A 16465-nucleotide genomic window follows, 5' to 3' on the forward strand; every position below is an offset into this window, starting at 1 on the left:
TTACTGTTATGTTTCATGTTACCTCAAGACTTCAACAGTTTCCTAAATTGTGTAGATGATGTATAATAACAAATTATATTATGATACAGTGTTAACAGAAAAATCGATGTGAATACTTTTCTGCCCAATGATGACAAAAATAATATGTAATTTTCTGGTTAGCCAATAAAGTTATCACACTCCTAGAATACCATACTTTTGCCATCATTGGGCAGAAAAGTATTCAAATCTAAATTGTGTAGAAAACTTTAGTTTCTGTTTCATGAAAACTAGGCAAAAAAAAAAAAATATTGTGCAAAGATCTCAAACTTGTAAAGCCTTGTTTCTTGCTAACCATCCAAATGTATAATGGTCAGAATATAGTTGGCAGTATCAGACTTTACAGGATTTGCTTATTGTCCATTACCAGTTTACCTATGTTTTAATTAAAGGGAATGTGTCAGTAGGATCCACCCTCTGAAGCAGTCTATATGGGCATGTCGGTCATAGGAAGTTTAATAAAATAATACCTTGATATCTGCAATCTGATGTCTTAAAAGAAAAACGTGAATTTTTCTGGACTATGTAAATGAATTGTTCCAGGATATGGGTCGGATACTGATCCGCATGAGAATCTGCCTCCAGAGCTCATTGTAAATAAAAGGAGGAGTTAACAGTGTGACACATGTAGCTAACATTACAGGAGAACTGAAATTTGTCTCCTTACAAAACACATTTGCTGCAGCTCTCACAGCTCTGCTGTATTATAACAATATTGCAACCCTGACTGCCTGTGAGATGGAACCTCAGAGGAACCGGCAGATGTGTCAGCTATAATCTCACACAGCTCTGCAATGAGATCAGGAGAGCAGAGAGCAGCCATTACACATCACACTGGTAACGCCTACTTCAATTTAGAATAATCTCCAGAGGCAGATTCTCATGCAGATCAGTGCCCAGCCCATAGTCCTGAGCAGCTCATTTACATTTTAAGAAAAATGTGGATTTCTCAGGCATAAGATATTGGGTTACATATTTCAACGTATCATTTTGTGCAGATTCCTATGACCTACATGACATATAGACGACTACTGGCAGACTCCCTTTAATGTTTGTCTACATACCAGCAATACATAATGATAATATATTAAACTGCATTACGCTATGGTAACATTAAACTTCTTCAGTGTCATGTGCTGCAAATGTTGTCTACCCCTGCTCGTTGTGATCTTCAGCACGGTATAAAAAAAAACATAACAGAAGGGGAAGAGAGATTACAAAACAACACAGACACGCACATGGATCAGCTCCTGATTAAATTTATTGCAGAATAATTTACAGTTTGATTGTATTTAATTGTATTTAGAGAAGAATACCCTGGACTCAGTGTCTGATACAGATACCTGCCAGATAGGTGCAGAGTTTTATTGTATATATATATATATATATATATTTATAAATATATATTTATGTATATATTTATATAGTCAGCCAAAATTGAACAGACCCAAAAAACTGGGATCTGAATTTTGATCACAAAATATGTACCATAAGCTAGCACCACACAAGAAAAACACAAAGAATTAACAGATCAGGCTCTGTCAAGCCTTTAACAGAGAGCATACTTAAATGGCATTTAACAGCATATAGTGATATCAATACCCTCTTTATCTGCCAAGGATGCCTGCAAAGTTTAGCTGGCAAACATCTTACAGAAAGTGAGTCAAACAAATATATAGTGTCACTGAGTAGAAACATATAATGTGTAGATACAAAGAGCCTGTATATTGCCAGAGTACAGATTGCATGTATATTCATTAGACGGCATGATTATGTGGACTTTATTTCATATTTCCAGCACATGAAAGATTCGCTTTAACTTAATTAAAATATATGCGTAGATTTTTTCTTTTGTATGAAAAGTTGTATTATTAATAGTTTAACTCTGTAATATCAAGATTTCTACAAACCTGGCCAAGCATTTGGTCAATTCACGTCTCTGCGGGTGGATTACAATGAGCTGTGCTATGGTCAGTAGTTTACCGTTAGTTAACTGGTCACATCGAAAAGCAGGCAAAGAAAACATTTTATTCAAGTATATATATTTGTCATATGGTAATATGAAACTAGAAAAGTGCATCAGTTGGTGCTTAGGGTTTATTCATTATTGGTCTGGATAAGTCTTAAAGGGAAGGTTCGCCTTTATCTGTACTGGTGACGAGAGACCTCCAGTGAATCAGTGAAAAGCTCATTTGGATGACAGCTTTTCTTCCCAACTTCACCTTATGTATGAATGTATATGTTTAAATTGGGAAGAGGGGAATGAGCTACTCCCGGACCCCACTAGGAGAAGGAAATGGGCATGATAAAATCAAACATGCCATCTACCATTGGTGGGAGTCATTCCGACCCACTGAAAACAGCTCTAATGTGTATGAGTACTTTAAGATAGTTTATGACCACAACGTTCTATGTCTCAGCACGATGACCATTCAGAATATCTCTTGGGCTTCCATACTTCCAAGTTTTGACTCCTATTTAAATCTATAGGACTACAATGGACATTTCAATGAGATCATAACTGAAGACAAAACAGAAAATCAGAAGGATATCAAAGAGACACATTACATAGCAGAGCCTTGTGGCCCCTTTGCTATAGTGACCTAAGGAGGTCTCTGCTCCCAATAATCCACAGTCTAGTCATAATGACAAGGCAGATGATATATCTTAAGGTACACCTCATTTCATTTCCTTGACCAGGCCCATTAAGCATGTCATATTTGACAGATTTGAAAGCTTTTCTAGGTGTTTTAAGGTTCTACCATATATAGTTAAAATGAAGATTCCTAGAAAGTAGTGAATTAATTTACTAACTTAGTGAATCAAAATTTGCTAACTAATTTAGTCTTTAGCCATTGCAAGAGATGGTTGGTTGGATGCAGGTGACTCAAATGTCAACATCAGCTCACCCATCTTTAGTAATGGCTTAAGATTCCTGTAGAAAGAAGGTTGGATCGGTTAGCTTTGTTCACTACTCACCAAGTAAAAAAGCAGTAAGTAACTCCTATAGGCTACCAGAATGATGGGGCTTTCTTTTATCCCCGCAGTTCTATACAATGGTTTCCCCACCATTGAGTGGCTCAATAATGTGAGCGTAAGCAATTTAGAAGTTCTGCAGACATTACAAGCAGAACATGCACAAAATAAGTGGGGAAAACTCTGAAAACTAAGCTTATCGCTCTTAACCTGCTGCAATTACATGATATTTGGCGGGGTTGGCATTAATAACTAATTGTTTGGACGTCCGGTCCCTGACCAAGGTCAGCTTTTATTTATAAATGTAATAATCAGGGGGTAGAAAACATATCGTACTTCTCTAGCCTCATCATGCTTTTAACCTCTCTACTAATTACTATAAACTATACAATTTCCAGCAAAAGTTGGTGAGTATCTTACATTTGGTCCTGAATACTGATCAGATAGAGAGGTTGATTAAAAAGGTATAAAAATAATGTGTTGCATGCATTTTAAAATGTGAAACATAAGGATAGAGTTTATCTTAGAAAAGAACATAACTAGCTATCAAATCCAATTATTCTATTTATCACCAGTGATTCACTGCCATGCCGAACCTATCAAAGGAAAATGTATCATGTGTAATCTGAGCAACACCGGAAATAATAATGTAAAGTTTGTCATAGTGTAAGGCCCCGTCTGGATGGCCGCACTCTAACCTTCCTATTGTCTGTACTCATCTGTCCAATTTTGGAAAAACGTTAAAACAAATAATATACACTAATAGTTCACAAGACTAAAACCATCTAAGACAAAACAGAAATTTCATATTGACACAAAGAGCAGAAAAAAATGTGAACATGCCGGTGTATTTTCAAGAGATAAAGACAACGTAGGTTTATTGCTTCGACATTCAGTTATTTATGGCTGGATAACCTCTCGGAGTGGATTTATTGGATCCATATTTATTATATATATATTGATATACGTGGAGACATAAAATGGTTTAAATTGCAGAAACAAACGAAAAAAACAGAATAAACAGCTGAACAATAAAAATCAAACTATCTACAATGTTAACACTGCTAACGTTCAATGTTTCAGTGGCTTTATGTGAAGGTGCTACATTCCAGTCAGACCAAACGGAATCTGTCACTTATATATTGGAATCCTCAATGTGTGCCGCATGTCTGGAAAAGTAAACCAGAAAAATAGAGATTGACTACTTAGTTGGGGGCAAGGACTGCGCTATCACAGCCATAAGCTGTTCCTCAAACTTTACATCGGGTGAAAAAAAAAATCCATATTTTATGGTGAGTGACATGTTCTCATTAAAAGTAATTTTTGATCCTGTGGCTCTCTTCCTATTGTTTAAATCTAGTCTTTTTACTAACTAGGTGTGGTCACAGAAGACTCCCATAGAGAAGAATTAGGAACCACACCCACTTGGCTCAATGGACTAGATTGCAATACCAGAAAGAGAGGGCCATATCTGAAGAACAGAGACATGCAGGAACAAAAGAAAACCAGCTCCAGATTCAGGAGAGCAATGGCATTTACATCAGGTTAAATTATATATTTATGGCAAGTGACAAGTAGTGTACTAAGCCAGCCATATTGGCAGTTTTGGTAATGGATGAGAAAGTCCACTTCAAGGACTAATGTCACTAACCTGCTGACAATCATGTTGGAAGAGAAAATACAATTACATGGATTTCCTCATCAAAAGTGATGACTGTCTAGGTCTTTGATGTTGTATTTACATTTGCCATGCGCTTAGTTTATCCTTGTGAGGTCTTTAAACTTCCAGGAAAGTTTTTATTCAACTTTTTTAAACTAAACTTTCTCAAAATAAAATGAGATAAAAAGGGAAAATCAAAATCAAGTCTAACATCCTAAAAGTTGCTTAAAGAGGCGCTCCCAGCAATAAATATTATTCCGCAATCCTTTAGCGATATGTTTGCAGTATATATAGATCCTCTCTGGTTCCCAAGCGATGTTCCATATGGTTCTTCTAAATCATATGACAGATCATACAGTGTCTATGTGTGGATTACTTTCTCATTGTGCAAATTGCCTCTTCAGAAAGGAAGAGGACTAGAACTGTAGTGCAATCTTAAATGTCAATATCGACTCTTTACCGAGCCTTACCATATGAGTTAGGATAAAAGCCAAAGTCATATGGCAAGGGTCGTTAAAAGGTCGATATTGACTTTTAGGACTGTTACTTCCAATAGGTGGCACTAGAGTTTTAGTCCTCTTCCTCTCATAATAGGCAATTTGCATATTTACTTTCCCAGGAGAGCATTGCAAAGCTTAAAAGCCTCTCATGCCAGGCTTGGCATGCCACTTTCCACAAAGAGAAACGTTACCCCTTAGATCCTAGAGCCACGATGGGGAGGCTTACATTGGAAAAGCAATGAGCGGATTCTAACAGAAGACATACTGTGAGCTGTCCAGTGCTAGTAGTGGTCACCTGGTTAAGAAGAGGGACGTAGCAGCGCTGGGAACCGGAGAAGATGACGACTGATAAGTATTTAAACACATAAATTACATATATACCCATTTATAAACAATTAGGGAATAACATTATTGCTGGGGATGTTTCTACAACTAAATCCCTATGTAGCAAATTAGGTAACATCGAATATTGTGTAATTAGTTGTGCCATCCAACAACACATACAATATTTGTCTTACATTATTATTTTAATAGGGGGCTGTAGATGATATACAGCAGCAAAAAAAAAAAAATTGCTCATCCAACAGTTATCACTCCTGGTCTCTCTCATCTACATTAAATTGCCTGCTAAGCCCAACATATACCGTTTGTTATTATGGCGGCACGAGCAGCTGGCACCATTGGCAAAACATTTTTGGGCAATACATTTATATGGTGTCCTTATGTTCTAGATTGTACACAGATTCCATAGCTCACAGATTATCTGTGGAGATAACAAATATGCATGGGCAGCCTTAACGTGTATAGATATGTATTTATACCTAGGCATTTAGTAGAGAGTGCCCTCTGGCACCAAGTGACATAAATAACAGTAGTAGTCAATGTAGAGCCAGCCACATATAAAAAAAGTTATTACAACCAACTCAATGCCAATTAAAGAAACACTAGACAATGAATTTGGTGGACCAAGCTTCTTTTTTAGCTTGTTCTCTATAGTTTTGTGCATTATCTGTTTTGACAATTTGCATATTTGACCCCCCAAAACAAAACCATTTTTTTTTTTTTTACTAACCCTATATCTGTCTGGACAGGGGAGAACTTTCCATTGTGTAATGAAGGATAACTGACATTTTTTCCCTTTACAAAAAAAAAAAGTTTAATTGCCCCTTTCTGGCATCTTCTCCAATGTGACAGCCTAGCGAGATGGATGAGTAATTCCCTGAGGGAGCAAGGTGTATTTATATATTTTACATATTCTATTTACATATTGCACATTAGAAGGAATGGGGGGAAAAAGTGCAAACAAAATGGTTGTTTTTTTTTAAACAATTACAGAAGGGTTCATGGAATGTTTCAAAGCAAATACAATTTATAAGAGAGGGAAGAATGCAAAATGAATGTGCTGCAGTCCATAGCAAGGACGAGAAGACTCCTGAGTGGGCAGTATTCAAGTGCTCAGTCATCTCATACCATTCACCTTCCCCTAGAGCCAGGTCTACAAAATGGATGTCATGCCAATAAATTCACTATTTAGAGGCATTGATTGAATTTTATGCATGTGATACTGTAACAACTATTTCCCTATTTAAATATATGGGCTCTTTCATTAAAAAACTAAAAAATTCACGTAGGTATTAAAATTAGGAAACAGAACAAATAGATAAATTTTGATGACAGTAAACCATAAACAATGTGGACTTCTTTGGGGGCTATTTTTATTTTTTTAAATTTAAAATCATGTATTATTTGCAATAGGGCTGTCTTAGGTGATGTTTCCTCTATGAGTTTTTGGTGACTGCGTATTTTTTTGAAAAACTATTTTTTTTAATAGGTGCAGAAAATTTGCAAAATCAAAAAGTCACCATTGTGGGAATCTAGCCTTAAAAGTTTTATACGGTTTTGCTTCAACAGCCTGTATGTGTCATAGTAAACATGTAGTTCCATTTTGATTTGATAATAAATCCATTCAAAAGATGGTTTAGGAGAGACAAGACTTTCAAATCCTGTCATCTGAACAGGCTAAGTGATGGACTCACTGTTAAGTTATTCTGCAGCCTGCTATGTACAGTGATACATAGAGGATGTAGAAGCGGAATACTCCAAAACCGTTACGTATTGACATAGAACACACTTCTCTGAAATAAGAGACAGGAAGCATTCAGCAATTTATGAGCCTAAACTCAACAAGAAAGATTTATGGCGGAGAGGCAGTACTGTCTGAACTAATGTTATTTAACAGGTAAACGTGCTGCTCCAAAAAATAAAGCTGACCATCATATCACACAAAATTATAGAGATAGATGTGATCTTACAGTTATTCCAAGTAAGAAATAACGCCAGCGGAACAGGCCTATTTAAACATATGGGAACAAGTCAAGTTTTTCTTCAATATCTTGTGTCACTAGAATGTTAGGAGCACTGTATAACTAGAGTAATATGGGCATTTATTTAGGCCATCATATTGATAGCAGTCTGGATAGGTTTCTATATGTATATATGAAAAATTCTTGTTGAAATTCTTTGCACTCAATCCTTGTATCAATTGCAGCATATTCATCACACCACATTAACACTATTATAACAATATCTGAATACAGCTAAGTGACATTTTGGCTATGGCACATTTAAGGAACTTAAAACAATTTTTTTTTGTTAGCTTTTTTTTTGCATTTTTTTTTTACCAGAGACAGTTCTTGAAAATACAAATTTTAACTTTTGATTTTTTTTTTCTTATAAAATTTGCACAATAATTGTTTAGTTTGTAACTTTTTCACATTACAAAAAAATCTGTTTATCATTATGACCGCTAAACAAATCACATTTTTATTGCAGGAATAGTTCAAGTGCCTTTAAATATTTATACAAGGGTTAAAAAAATATACTTTTTCATTATTATTATGCTTTCTAAAGTGGTCCAGGCTTCGTATTAAATATTGTAATTTTTAACCCCTCCCCACTTTAATTATACGCATCTTAACACTTAAAGCAGCCAGAACATACACACAGACACGCAACTGCAAAACTTACATGGACATAGCTGTTTGGGATTGTACAATCAACAATGGATCCATCTGCCAAAATATTCATCATTCCAGATCAATGTGTCACCAAGCAAACTATACAAAACTACTAGTGGTTACAATACTATAAGGTTGATGGCGACACTGTCTAAGGCAGCGATATAGGCAATCTGAGGCACATCAGCTGTCGTTGACTGTACTAGTCTCTAATCACCAAGCATGTTAGTCCTGGCAGACTAAATAAACTGCTGCTCAGTTTTTTCTTTCCTAAATCCCAGTTTTAGCTTTACCTAAAATATATTCGCACTTTTACTTCGCATTAAAAACTATTTTTTAGCTGAACATACTACATATTTAGATATATAATATTGGTTTTTAAATTTAAAATGTTTAAGGGGACCATAAAATCAGACAATTTAACTGAGGGCTTTTCTTATAAAACCATCTACAATTTTTTACATTTAACGCCTTTTTATTGTCTATAGAAAAAAAATCCTTCTCAATGAAGGGAGTCACAATAAGCTGCCATGTCCTTGCTTATCAGCTTTGCTGTGTAGACTGGAAGAAATCCAGCAGATTCATCTTATTATCCTTGGAGGGTGGAGATTAAATAACTGACAACTTTTTGAAGGCTAAGAATGGCATAAAAATTAAACAAAGTTGAATAATGACACTTCTCCAGTCTCTTAACACTCCTGTACCGATACTTCCCGCAGCTCTGCTGGGCTACACTCTACTCCCTGGTCAAGGGAGGAACTGTTATGGGAAACTTCTGTTGTGCAATCCACACTGGAATTCTGCAAACCACATTGCAATGTGATGATTTTAAAACCCACAGCATGTCCTATCTGTTGCCGAAATACCCTGTATTCACGGAGGATTGTATTAGCTGAAATCTGGGTAATATTTATACAGTATGTGTGAGCCCAGGCTTAAAGGGGAACTCCTAGAATGATATGATATCCCCTGTCCACGTACTGCTTACTGGTGTTCCGATTGATCCTGAGAACAGGACTCTGCACAGCTCTGTCTTTATCGGAACAGAAGTGCACCTGCTAGAACTCCGCTTCATTCATGGTCTATGAAATTGCTGGAAAAAGCAGAGTACAGGTCTGAATTTCCACAACGGATTCTCAAGAACAGGAGTCTCTTTTCCAGTGGTGGACCCACAGCAATCAATAAGTGATCCCTTATTTTAATTCCAGGAAAACCCTTTTAGGAAAGCTGAGGTTTCTAATAATTATACAATAATCGACAAGTCTGAATAGGGAGTATATATATATATGTCCCATAGCAGCTTTTACATTTGATCTCCTGCTATTCTTCCTTCTAATTTTTTTTCTTAGGTAAAAACACAATGAAGAAATTCTAAGAAAAAAAATGGTGGTGTCATATGAAACCTCTCAGCAAATAATGAGTGCAACTCCACCAATTCTCCAAGGTTGCTACACTGAAGCATGATGAAATTTTTTTCCATGCATAAATTTCCATTCATAGTCTTATATTCAGTTCAGAATTTTTTTAATACTGTTTGCAGTTCACGGGGATTTGACGAATGTAAGGAGAAAACAAAGGCATCATTATCACGTTAAAGGGGTTATCCAGGACTATTTTGGTTCTTAGGCCCATAGCAAAAGATCAGCAGGCATTTAGTTGATAATTGCCTATCTGCCTGTTCTGCGGACCGCTCCTGCTGGTGATTCTGAGACTTCAGCTGACGTCACATCAACAGAGCAACTACTTCTCTTCCGGGCTGCTCTGTTGATGGAGCGTGACTGTCCATGTTATGCTGATTGACAGCCGGCTTCCCGCTACCTAACTGCGGGAAATGTCGGCAGTCATGCCCAGTAAACAGCAGCGCGGAAGACAAACCGCTGCTCTGATAATGTGCAGCTGAATCGCCAGCAGGAACGTTCACAGTTGCCGCTCTGAGCTGCCACCGGATAGAACAGGCAGGTAGTTAGCAACTGCATAGCTGTTTTTTTGGCTCATAGTAACAAAATAATATAGCCCTGGATAAATCATGTAACAATCTCACTGCAAAGTATAGCGTATTTTTGCATACATTGTGGGTTCTGTAAAATGGAGTATTCCTTACATTCATGTATTGCTGTCATTAGTTTTATAAGGATATGTGTTTAGTAACATATTTCCTTAATTTTCATTTTTAATTGATAAACATATTCTATTGAGTAATCCATTTTTTAAGGACTAGTGGCACTTCTGATGGGCAATTTCCAAATGATAATTAGTTCAGGTGAGTTTTGGTAGAAACTGTGCATTAAAAAAGACATTTCTGGAATAAGGTGAAGACTATCATCACCTACGGTTGTATGGTAGATATGATAGTCCGTATTTGTATCTCTGGTAATGACATAAATTTTAGTAAGAATAATCCTTGAAAAGTTCTATTGGATAAAAAGTAATTTTCATGATTTCACCAAGTTTCGGTCCTGTTACAGTAATGCAAGGTGACACAATGAGACATGGAATCTCTGGCAGATGGGCTTTGTCCATCCCAGTGCAGTGTTACACACCAATTGTACCTTTATAGTCGAACACCTGGCTGGTTACACATCCCATTGTAATGACGCAGGGACCAATTTAAACCCTGTAGGTACCATCACTATGGGAATCGTAAACAGTTTATTTGGACCAGCCTTTTCCCTAAACCAATCCCTCAAAAAACAGCAGCAGTAACCGCTCCAACACACTCCCAAAAATCTATTGCTTTTTTCACTAAGTCTCAATTTCCTGATGTGCACACAAAAATAGAAATTAAAAATAACAAAAGAAAAAAATAGAGAAAAACAAACAACAACCACATTTCACTAAACAAAGGGAGAAGAGCAGTAGGAATTAGTAAAAAGGTGCAAAACAAAAAAGTGCCGTATTGAAACAGACCAGAAGAAGCCTACATCCGGCCCCTACACTTAAAGATCTCTTTAGCCATATAAATGTTCATGCCCAAGTACCCTGTAATACATATATTTATATATAAATATTACTTTGCTTGTATTGCTAGAGACCTCAAAAGTCTCATGGTTAAAAATGCAGGTGTGGTTCTCTTACCAGCCTGCCTTGTGATTGGTCCTTAAACTCTCCAAAACATCCTGTAAACAATATCCCTGGGGGGGGTGAGAGGTCAAGGACAAAAGTCTCAGCATGTCACCCCTCACCCTCTCCTCCAGTACCCAGATTTGCGTAAAGTGTCTTGGTTCCTCGTTCTCATGTCCACAGACACGAGTGTGTGCACGACTATACTTTCATGAAACTGTTGTGCATTCCAGGTGCCATCCCGTAGACCCTTCTATCCCTCCAGTTGCATGGCTGGCTCGTATTCAGAGGTAAAAAGTTCCTTGTAGAGGGGAGGGAAGTGATGTCTCACAATGTCTGGATATATTGCTTTAAACGCCATGAGTTTCTCTGCGTGACGCCCACACAACGCACGCAGGGTGGAGACTTTGCATATTAACTGGAAAAAAAAACATAAAACGACAAAGCTTTTATTATAGAAGAAACAATATCAACCCCTGGAGTTTAATTATACAAAACCATAAACATACCAGACAACATAAATAGCCTAATTACTTTCTGCCGCAAATTAGCTTTATATTACCCATGCTGACATACTGTGTCCATTATCCGCTTATTAGAAGCTTTGCTCCCAAATGTTACTTGTAGTAAACGCCCATGGAGTAAATGTATATAATGTTACAAGAAAGTGCTAATTGCAATTATAATAGGAAGAAAAGTTGTAGTAAAGAAAGGATTCCAAAGTGCTTTAAGATAGTTGAGTACTTACAGTGGTTATCCAGGTTTTAAGATGAATAGCCTAGTGTAATTCTTGTCTGACGCCTTCTAAGGCTATGTTCACATTGCATTTTTGTCACACGTCAGTGGTTCCATCGAGGATTCAGTCTGATGCCCCCAAAACCGGGATTCAATCAGAAACCTCAACAGAGCCATTGACGTTATTGAGGTAAATGGAGTCACAATTTGCTTTGTCTGGCTTCTATTTCAACAGTATCCACCTTCTTGAGGTTGGCAAAAGTGCGGTTATTTGCACATTTGTGCCTGCTAAAGGTGGACACTATTCAAATGAAGGCCATAAAGAGAACAAAGTGACTGTTTGAAACACTAAAATCAGTAGCCCCATTGAGGGTTCAGCTGTAATCTCATCTTTCAGCCCTGACGTCTGTCAAGAACAAAATACGATCCCGGCCTAAGAAAAGTCAACAATTTTTAAGTCTTGCATAACCCCTTTAAAATTGTTTTTTTTTTATTCATAAACCAATCTATTAATTGAGAACAGCATATAGCATTTCTAAATACAACCAAAGAGGTAGTTTTCAGTGATACTGTCAAAAGGTTTCAAAAATATCAAGATAATATGTTAACGTCAAATCACATATCAGAATGCCCCTTTTTTTTTTTTGTTAAGTATGACATATTAACAAATTGCTCATTAACTTCTTGCAATCAAGTTGGGCTTTGTCAAGCCTGGCAAAGGAAGGAAAGACCTTTTAGTAGAAAATTATAACAAAATAGAAAAGTCAAGAGGAGAGGAAGAGATGAGCAAGGTTTATGAATCCACCCAGATTCAGGTATGTACAATTACAATATATGGTGTCTTCATCACAACAGAAGGATTGAGGAGTACTCCAGGCAATCTTGGAATAAAATCCATCCTTGCCAATACAGAAAAAGTTGTCTGAGCTAATTTTTTATGAGCCGAGAGTCTTTCCATTCTACACAAAAATCCATTTCAAGAGACCATTCTTGGATAGATGGAGTGATTCTAGAACGCCAGTATCTGGGAATGACTGTTCTAGTGGTGGATAAACAGTGTCTCAGCAATCCTCTTTTGATAGAAAGAAGTCCAATCTGTTGAGTTCTAGATGATGATTCCCCTGTAATGTGTTTGTGAACATCAAAGACTGCTCCAGAGGCCACTTACTTGAGAGCATTCCCACCAGATATGAAGCATAGTGCCTTCAGCATTTTCACATCTCCAGCATTTATTGGAGACAGGGGGAAATATCTTATGAAGATCTGCTGGGCAATGTTACCATCTAGTTATGATTTTGTAACTTTTTCTTGACCTTTGAAAGCCAATGGGTCTGTGTGTGCAAAAGAAAGTTTTGTTCCTTTGCTCCTCCGAGAAGGTCACCCCAATCTCTCCCACTCTTTCTTGAACCATAGGAGCTCTGTATTAGTCTGAGATGGCAAAATATAATATTTTTCGGAGATCGTACGCTTGAGTGCAATTTCTCTGATCAGCAACAAATCAAACCGAGAAGGCTCAGACTTGAGCACAGAGAACGGCTGAAGGGCATCAATGAATGAACGGTACTGGAGGTATGAAAACCAAGGTATGGTTTGATTGGGGTTGAGAGCTTTAAGCTTGTTTAGCGATGGTATATTTCTGAAATTTGCAAGGACCTGATGGAGTCTAGTTTTATAGTTGAAGTCCAGGAATTTACTCACTCCAACTCCAGGGGGAAATTCTGGATTGTCAATGATCGGTGTCATAGGTCCTGGAATCTTAGAAATCTTAAGTTTCTTTACCAATTGGTCCCAAACTCTGAAAAGATAAACTGACTGGGAGGAGTGGTCCCTTTGAAGAACGAAAGTGCTTAGAAATTCAGGACAGAGAAGTTAAGTCTAGGCACGACAGGAATGACTTAGTGTGACCCAACACTTCTGATTCGCACCATGAAACCAGTCCACCATCCGCCCCAGCACAGCCGCAGCATGACAGAGTTGAAAATTCGGGAGGCATCCCCCCCCCCTTGAGATTTAGATCTAGGCAAAAATTTAATGGCCAGTCTCGATCTTTTTAATCTTCAAATGAAATTGTTACAGACTGTATTTAGTTGCTTAAAAAGGAACAGGGGAGTGCAATTGGAACAGCTTGAAATACATAAAGCAAAACCCCTTTAAGTTTAGCTTAATCATGAGAGCCTCTTCTGGTTGAGGACCATAGCCATGGAAGTAACACAAGGTAGCTAGTTAACTAGATATGGCTCTGTTCATACAGGCAGCAGGGTATCTATGTTTCTTTCTGGAGGCATAACAGATATGACTTATCAGTTATGATCCATCGTGACCCTGACGACAGTGTGACCAGAGACTAAGACTTCAGAAGCGTTATTTGACTAAAGTCAGGAAGAGATTTGGACACTTGGATGCAAAAACATGGAAAGGTCACTTATACGTTGCCACCATCATAATTTTTGGCCTTACTAAATCATATAGTCTATAGCCCCAGGAAAAGGAGGAATGAAGGGGAAATGGGAAAAACGAATGAAGAGAGGGTGGGAATGAGGGTCAGGTTAGAACAGTCATGCTATGTGATGCACAACTTCATTCAACTATCTGATTTATGTTCAGAGGAGCAGAAAACCCACTGAGGAGCATAAAGATGATAGCTCACCTTAGTTAGGATTCCATCCTCACGATGGTTCTTTTGAAGAACGTGCTGCAGTGTGAGTTGGATCTTCTGCTGGAGTTTCTCAATCTTCAACTTCTCTTGCAGCCATGAACGATCTGATTAAAATGCGATATATGAAACAGATTCTTAAGGATTTTGAAATAAGCAGTTAAAACAGCATCATTAGGGGGAGAATGAGGGAAAATAGGGTAATGAATTAAATAACAAAAATTCATAATTTTGCAAGGCTGATAAAAATATAAATAATAATAGGTTTATATACTCTTTAACCCCTTAGTGCCAGAGCCAATTTGGTACTTAATGACCAAGCCAATTTTTACAATTCTGACCCGTCACTTTATGAGGTTATAGCTCTGGAACGTGTCAACGGATCCTGGTGTATGTTAGTGGCAAAATTTCTTTGATATAACTTTCGTTTATAAGTGAAAAAAATGGAAATTTAGCAAATTTAGAAAATTTTGCAATTTTCAAAATTTAAATTTTGTGCCCTTAAATCAGAGAGCAGTATCACACAAAATAGTTAATAAAGAACATTTCCCACATGTCTACTTAACATCAGCACAATTTTGGAAACATATTTATTTTTTTTTTAGGACCTTATATGGGTTAAAAGTTGGGGGGTCAATATGACAGAAAATACCCCAAAGCGACACCATTCTAAAAACTGCACCCTCAAGGTGTGCAAAACCACATCAAGAAGTTTATTAACCATTCAGGTGCTTCATGAGAACTAAAGCAAAGTGGAAGGAAAAAATGAACATTTTACTTTTTTCACAAAAATTTACTTTGGAACCGAACTTTTTTTTTCACAAGGGTATCAGGAGAAAACAGACCACAAAATTTGTTGTGCAATTTCTCCTGAGTATGCCGACACCCCATATGTGGGTGAAAGCCACTGTTTGGGTGCATGGCAGCATGACTTTTTGAAGGCAAAATTGGCTGGAATCAATGGTGGGCACCATGTCGCGTTTGGAGACCCCCTGATGTACCTAAACAGTGACAATCCCTCAATTCTAACTCCAACCCTAACACAACCCTATCCCTAACCCTAGCCCCAACCCCAACTATAATCCCTACCATAACCCTAATGAAAAGAAAAAAAACACTTTTTTATTTTATTATTTTTACCTAACTAAGGGGTTGATAAAAGGGGGCTTGATTTACTATTTTTTTATTTTGATCACTGTGATAGGGTCTATCACAGTGATAAAAATGAACCAATAGGAGAAATCTCCTATTGTTGCCGGTTACCAGCAGACAGATCTCGGAGGGCGCATTTCTTTTCCTGGAAGAAGATGCCAAGGGCTGGGGGACACAGTGGGAGAGACCAGTGGACATCGCAGGTACCGGGGGGGGGGGGTGGGTGTCTCGGGGACCCTATTTCTCTCTCCTCTGATGTGCTAGATTAAATCAGAGGAGAGTGTAATAAATGGGAAATTGACTTTTTTTGCGGTCGCTATTATTCTGTGAATAACGTTGATTGCAACGCTGGGGTAACGTTGATTGCAACACTGGGGTCGGTAAAGACCGCCCCGAATCATGTTCTCCGGCTGTCCCTGGAGATTTTCCGACGCTGCGGAGTGCATTAAGAAGCGGAGCTGAGGAATAAGTTCCCTTAACTGCCGCAGATAAAAGGCATATTGGCGGTCATTAAAGGGAACTTGTCAGCAGGATTGTGCATAGAAACCTACACATAGTGTCATGTCGGTGCCCTTATACTGAATAAAATGATACCTTGGTTGATGAAATCCATCTTGTGGCTGTATCTTAATTTTTATTTTCAGTTTTGTGTTAATGATATGCTCGTGTCCTA

At 37.6% G+C, this 16465-nt stretch overlaps 1 protein-coding gene across 3 annotated transcripts in view; it reads right to left on the reverse strand.

The window, feature by feature from the left end:
- Positions 1–1282: 1282 nt before the first annotated feature.
- Positions 1283–16465, reverse strand: part of RORA (RAR related orphan receptor A) — a 504081-nt gene continuing 488898 nt past the window's right edge. For all 3 annotated transcript variants that reach the window (XM_073579504.1, XM_073579505.1, XM_073579506.1), the window contains 2 exons: positions 14635–14747; positions 1283–11670 (listed from right to left, as the gene is read on the reverse strand). In XM_073579504.1, coding sequence (XP_073435605.1) covers positions 11506–11670; positions 14635–14747 — 278 coding nt within the window. In that variant the 3' untranslated portion in view covers positions 1283–11505. The remainder of the gene's footprint in view (positions 11671–14634; positions 14748–16465) is intronic.

Source organism: Dendrobates tinctorius, unplaced genomic scaffold (genome assembly GCF_039654945.1).
Source record: "Dendrobates tinctorius isolate UK_male_01 unplaced genomic scaffold, ASM3965494v1 ptg000062l, whole genome shotgun sequence".
NCBI lineage: Eukaryota > Metazoa > Chordata > Amphibia > Anura > Dendrobatidae > Dendrobates > Dendrobates tinctorius.